This window comes from Triplophysa dalaica, chromosome 12 (genome assembly GCF_015846415.1).
Source record: "Triplophysa dalaica isolate WHDGS20190420 chromosome 12, ASM1584641v1, whole genome shotgun sequence".
In the NCBI taxonomy this organism is placed as follows: Eukaryota; Metazoa; Chordata; class Actinopteri; order Cypriniformes; family Nemacheilidae; genus Triplophysa; species Triplophysa dalaica.
This window is the reverse complement of record NC_079553.1, coordinates 5,049,412-5,056,286: the sequence shown is the minus strand read 5'-3', so window position 1 is coordinate 5,056,286 and position 6,875 is coordinate 5,049,412. Positions and strand designations below refer to the sequence as shown.

General features: G+C 39.2%; 1 protein-coding gene across 1 annotated transcript; it reads left to right on the top strand.

Moving 5' to 3' along the window:
* Window positions 1-293: 293 nt before the first annotated feature.
* tmem79b (transmembrane protein 79b) lies at window positions 294-6,848 on the top strand. Its single transcript, XM_056762952.1, has 8 exons — window positions 294-434; window positions 1,214-1,831; window positions 1,935-2,129; window positions 2,467-2,689; window positions 3,495-4,849; window positions 5,126-5,278; window positions 5,555-5,680; window positions 5,990-6,848. Exons 2-5 carry the CDS (start codon window positions 1,225-1,227, stop codon window positions 3,733-3,735), a joined length of 1,266 nt encoding a protein of 421 aa, XP_056618930.1. The 5' UTR covers window positions 294-434; window positions 1,214-1,224; the 3' UTR covers window positions 3,736-4,849; window positions 5,126-5,278; window positions 5,555-5,680; window positions 5,990-6,848.
* Window positions 6,849-6,875: the final 27 nt, after the last annotated feature.

The window sequence follows — 6,875 nt, the reverse complement described above, 5'->3', positions numbered from 1 at the left end:
CTTTTATTTTAGCATTTCACATTCCTTCAAACTTTATTGGAATCTCGGAATCTCTAGTTGCTTTGCATCTTGATATTTAAACATTGTAAATCATCGAGTGTCATATTGTGAAATGGACGCTTGTCAGGCTTTTTTTCTTTTGTTAAAGTGATACTTCACTCAAAAATGATAATTCGAAGGTGAGTTAACGATGACAGAATTTTAATTTGCGGGAGAAGTACTTTAATAATTCTTGAGGGATCCCTGGTGTAATGTAATTTAATGTAGTGGGTATACGGTAGCCTTTAAGACTGCGCGAGTGAGCGACTTCCCCTTTAAGAGCCTGTCCCTTTAAGAAAATTCACCTGGACACACCTGAACTTCCACAACGAGAGTTTCACTTCATAAAAGGAAGAAAAACATTCAGAAAATATACACCGTGTGCCGGAATCGGGGTGAGCACAATAAACAAAAACCAAACAATATTTAACCGTGACTTTGTAAATGTTTCACTGTCCGTGTCGTGTTGTTTTGTTTTGACGTATCTAATAGCTTTGGATTCACGTCGCCCTGCTAAATCTCTTTTACTTTATAAAGTTTCTATGAGTATTTAAAGTTCAGATCAAATGTGTCATGTTGAGTTTTAGCAGAGTGTTAATGCTGTCATCTATTGTTCTTATAAACTCGGCCAGATTGTCGTCATGTTGTTTTGAGGCCTAGTGGCTTCGTCACACGTTTACAACTTGACATTTGTTTTAGTTTTAGTATGTATATGTCTGATAAATAATCTAGTTCTTAATGTATTATATTTAAGAGTTATTTACATTTTGATGAGACGTGCTAAATGTACAGTCTTTATTACAATTGTGGAGTATATAACTACATTTTTGTCTTGACTCGTTCCATGATTTGTTGAATGGTTCGAATAATACTACATTTTCTAAAATTTTATGCTGATCCATTGTGAATAATTAACTAATATAGTATGCATACTTCCATTGTTTACCCGACTTGTAAGTCGCTTTGGATCAAAGCGTCTGCTAAATGACTAAATGTAAATGCATTCAAACAATATGCTTAGTTAAGTAAATTGAACTTAATTTTTCGCTCTGTTGTTTTCTTTCGAGACACAAAAAAAGAAATGCAATTAAAGAAAATATGACATGTTGATTCTCTTACATTGTTGCTTTTTGTAGTTTCTAAACATGCTCATTTTCATCATTTCTGTCTTCAGGCCTTGGAAAGATGAAAAAGGGCTCTCCTGCAAACGTTGCAGAGCCCCAGACCCCGGAATGGGTTGCAGATGTGGACAATCTAACAAAAACCATAACCAGCACAGAGGGTTCCAAAACAGTGCTGAAATATGGAGATATTGAACCCAGCACCCTACCATGGTCCGAGAAGAAATCTGAACTACAAAACACAGGGAAGGACAGAGAGACCACAAGCGTGAGATCCGATTGCGTCTCGCTCCGAGAAGGAGTGAGCAGGACGGAAAGCGAAAGGGAGGAGTATGGAATGGGAGAGAAGCAGAAGTTATGTGAGGGATGGATGGAGACCGACGAAAAAAGGGATTCCAAAATTGAGCAGAGGTATGGAGTGAAAAGCATCCCTAACTCGGAGATACAGGTGGAGGAGGAGAATGTTATGCCAGAGAAAGCAGCTGGGGTGTTTAATACCAGCGTCACCGTTATGCGCTCCACCAGCCACCCGGAATATCCCCGGGATAGAGATGACGACTGGAGAAATGTTGAAGAAGAGAAAAGCCACTTCCTGGGGACACACAGTACGAATGGAGCACCTCCAGAAGAGCATTACAGAGACTGGCCTATTGAGAGCGAACCATACTGCTGTAAGTAGAACCTACACCTTCACAGTTTTGAGTAATCTGAAATGAAACTTAAAATAATATATATATATATATATGAATGGTCTGATATCTCACTCTCTTTCAGGTATCTATGACGAGTCGCGTCGCCAAGCCCTTAAAATGGGTGCATCAATGTTCACTTCGGCTTTGATCTTCCCATTATTGGTGTGGGGTGGGTACATCTTCCTCCCATTTGATGCCCCTCAACTCGACAGCGCGCCCCTAAGGCTGGTCTACACATTGCGCTGCTCTGTTTTTGCAGTCATACCTATTGTGCTAGGTAAGCTGGAGTCGTTTTCATGCCTATGGGGTAGTGATTTGCTTTATTATATATACAGATGAAGAGTTTGTTTACAAAATATTGCGCATACCAATTAATATCAATCAAACTGCAGTGGTTTTGACTTAAGCCATAATAACTGTAAAATTAAATAGCTAACTAACACAATATAACACAAGAAAAACATAACAAAATAAAAACAACTCCATTTTTTTATATTTAAAAAATCATGCTATCTCATTTTGGAACCAAACTCTTCAAATATACCTGTGTGTTCACTCAGTCCTGAAATCAGTAAGAAGTAATTTGAGGCTGTCACTCATTTTCTCATTCTTAGGTGTGTTGGTACTAGGCGTGTCCCGTCTGTGGTATCGCTCATTGAAGCCGCGATTTGAGGGGGAGAGCGAAGTGAAACAGGTTGCTGTTCACCAGCGTTATGTGGAGGATTCCATCTCCCTTTTTATTCTTTACTTTTTGCAGCTGACTGTCATGGCTGCGTACCTGAATCAGGATCTGCTTAAACTGGTTCCTCTTCTCACCATCGTCTTTGCATTTGGCAGGTACATACTGAATCTCATGAAGGCCACAAGCACATGCATGTCTTGGCTGCCTTAAACCCGATTCACATTTCACGTCTTTTGCCCGTGCAAGTTCATTATTTTAAATGTAGACACGTGGCATGCACGCTAAAATGGAGTGATGCGGTCACCATGCTCCTGTTATTGTAGGTGCGTCGGCGCCGCAGCCGCATCGAGATTAAAGTAGAACCACAATTTATATCACAATTTTTATAGTATAACTATGGTAACCAATGGTTTTATCTTCCAACTAAGATTGTAACATTGCGATTTTTCATAAAGGCTGATGATCAATATTATGTGTTTTGTAAGAAGCACTCACTCAGATATCATTCTAGGGACGTGCGGTCTATCTTCGAGTAAATATGTCCAACATTAAGTTTACGTACATACAAGGTGTAAAAACACTTTTCTAATAACAGGCTGTTATTACCTTACTTCTTGACTGACTCTCAAATGATCCTTCGGCGGTTCATCTTTCTTATCCGCTCCTTTCTGTGAGCCTACTCTGATCTGATTGGTCAGATGGTCTAATCTGCTGTGATTGGTCAACCGCGTACAGTGTCGCAGTGTCACAAATGGAACGTAGACCGGCATTTACACCGAGTGATGCAAATCTGACAAGGAACTGAAATAATAATGGCCGATGACTTCCCTTTTTTTACAGACTGCTTACATTCACACAAAGCAACATTAACTATTGCAATGTCTTTAAAATTCAGTAAAAGAACACCTATTGTTTTTTTAGGGCAAACGAATAAACAAATTGTGTTTTTTTGCACCACAGACTGCTTTACTGGATCGCAGCAGTGTGCGACAGCAGCATAAGGGGTGTTGGCTTCGGGTTCTCCTTTCTTCCGATGCTGGTCATGCTGGTGGCAAACCTCTACTTCATCTTCCTCTCCGATTCCGCAGGTTCTGTGTTTGCACAAGACGTCTCCGAAACACCAGTGCCTCCAGTCAAGCAGGGTTTTGGGGCTAGAACAGCCACATTGGACTCCTTGGCAACTGGATATCTCAAAGTTTAGAGCCAGCAAATTTGCATTGGACTATTCTGTACATTGCTGTTTGAAAATCTTTAATCTAACTGTGATTTTTTTTTCTTCATGTGTCCGCTTTTCTATTCTTGAGTACTGAAATGTATATAATGACTAGGATGACTGCCAGAGTGCCAGTCAAGCTGCCAAGGTGGAGCGAAGAATAGAGATGGGGGTGGAATAATGAGGGAGGGAGTGTGGAGCTCTTTTCGCAGAACAAACTTATAAATAGAAGTAAAAACTTTAAACCAAAAGCTGGAGTAAATTAAGCCGAAGGACAACAAATGTACCTTAGTGGAGCCAAAAATAAAGCCACAGCAGATGCAGTGTAAGGTTTTTAATCGCTCAGAAGAGCTCCAGATGGACTGGTTACAAAATTTTCAACTATTTTAAGATGCGAGAACGGCAATAAGAATTGAATTTTTCAGATATTTATTCCACAAATGTGTATTTTTGTATGGCCAAGCTCTATGCATTGTTTGCTTGTTCGGGGCACCTGGAAGTATTGTGTTCTTTGCCTGCCCAAGCATGTTATTTTCCACAGGCGCTTCTTTATCTTCCCTTATTTTAGGGAAGGTTGCAGTTTACAGCGAGCAAGGTTTAGCATAAACGTTGAACATAAAACTACAGCTTTAGAAATGTCTAAGATCTTGTAAAATGATATTTTCATGCTAAAGCCACACATCTGTTACAATGTGTTAACATATTTACACAATCCTTTATATTGTCATAAACATTGTTAAACCGGATGTATTCATGACATGAATTGTTTGGCAAGTTTTTGCACTTCATATAAAATACCATAAACAATCCCATCAGTGGTCGGTCTACAGATACGAACCTGTTCGACTAGTTTCCATTTTTTTTTGTCGGAGGGCAAAAAGTATTTCCTGTTACCTGCTGTCATCTGATATGCTATCAAATGTACATAGACGACGGACCTTCGAGACCTTAAGAGCACTTTGAACCACGTCAATTTAATAAATTTAACAACTACACATAAAAAGCAGCATGACATCTCAAGGCAGAAGGAAACACGGCGCTTGTTTGTTCCGGATGAAGGAGAACTGCCCGTTTCGAAAACTGAGGAGAAACAAGTGCTGTGGTAAGGTCGATAACAGCACGATTAAACTGATGGTGGTTTATAAACCTTAACTGTTTTATACGTGCTAACTACACTTACAAAGCTCCGCTGCATCCATAATACTTGTTTGTTTGGTGTGTATGACAATTTGAAAAGTTTGTCGTCGTGATAAAGTGTAACGATGTTGACCTGCTGCTATAATTTTGATTGTTCGCGTGTTGATCTTAGTTCGTACTGTGGGTCGGAAGTTGCAAATCGTTACGTAAAACTTCTACTTGTTTGACTTACATTGTCCAGATTCGATGAACTCAGTCGTGCTCGCTGGAGGACAATGGGGAACAACTCAGACCTCCGTGTCAAACGGGGTTATTAACGCAGCTGTCAGTGTTGAGACGTTTCCGAGACCCCCAAACATGCAGTCGACCTCCCACCCGCAGGAGGAACTCTCAGGTTGGTCTATTGAAACATATATGGACATTGAAAACTAAATAAAAAGTCAGTAGCCTACTAGTTAATGCGCCTGTATAGACCATCATTTTCTCAACTTTATGTGCAATATTCTTAAGCAAAAGCCACTTGGTTTAATAAAGGCTTACATACTTGGATTTTATATGCAGATGTATAGCATCATTATTTTATTCTACATCGGATAGGCAGTCAGTTGTTACAATAGATGCATTAAATGAATTATTATTATTGCAATTATCATTTGTTTTATTTAAACAGCGATGGACACAGATATGGGCCCCTCAACCACAGCAGCGAGGCCAAATTACATGGTGTCGGGTACAGCAGGACGTCCCAATTTTAGCCTCATCAACCAGCAGCAGCACAACAGCGACACCAGTATGGGTAAGAGAAGATGCTCATGACCAAGACTGTAATAGTGATGGTTAATACTTTGTAAATGATCACTTTAAATAGCCCACGGAGTATCTCCCATGAAAGGGATTGTATACTCTAACATGAAAATTTACATCATTTACTTACAAGCGGTCTTTGTGGCACAGAAGAGAGTCAATGACAGCTATGCCTTTAAGACAGTTAAACTGAATACCTGTCATTAGTGATACAATAGTAATATTTCTTCTGGGAAATATCAAGTTTGTCGGGATGGTGGTCAGCCGAATCAAAAAAATAATGTAGCTTTTTTTCGGACAGATCTGGACAGTGGAGTGGACCCCGAGACAGGAGAAAGAGCTCAGGGATGATATAGTAAAGCACAAATCTGTGTCGAGGGATGTCATTAATTGTGCAAGGTGGATTTTTCACATCACACTTCACCTCGAATGATTTGAATAACTTTGCATGTGTCTGCCTCGGTCAGTCGCTGCATAGTGTTCGAAGTAACTGGGGGAAAGGGCAGTTGGTTTTAAATGCCTGCTATGTTAAGGTATTAAAAGAAACGCAACATAGATGTAAAATTGCATATATTCTGGGTGATTCAAAAGCGTAGTTCACCGAAAATTTTAAATTCGGTCTCATTTTCTCACCCTCAGGTTGTTCCAAACCTGTATACAATTTACACATTGTCCTGATGAACACAAAGATATTTGGGAGAATTTCAGTAACCACGCAGATTTCTTCCCTCATTGACTCTATAGTATTCATTTTCCCTGTACGGCAGTAAATAGCCATTTGCTTACTGATATTCTTCGTGTTCAGCAAAAAATATATTTTTTAAACTTTGTAACATCCTGAGGGCAAGTAAATGAAGACAGAACTTAAAGATGTGTGTGAACAATCCCTTTAAAGTTTTACCCTCCATGCATATAGTTCCATACACATCACATTTCTTTTTTAAATCTAAACGAAAATAAAACTGTTTGCATGTGGGGCGATTTACAGTGAGAATATTTAAACTGTTTTTTAAAGCACTGTTGACATCCACTCTTGTATATAATGTAAATGTGTTTGTTAGTGCTCTTAATTTTCTGTTAATACAGAGAACCGGCTTCTGTTATGTTGTTTTAACACTTTTGGCAAAATACCTGCATTAAATATTGTACATTTTTAGTGACGTGGTGTTTACACTTCATGTGTTTCC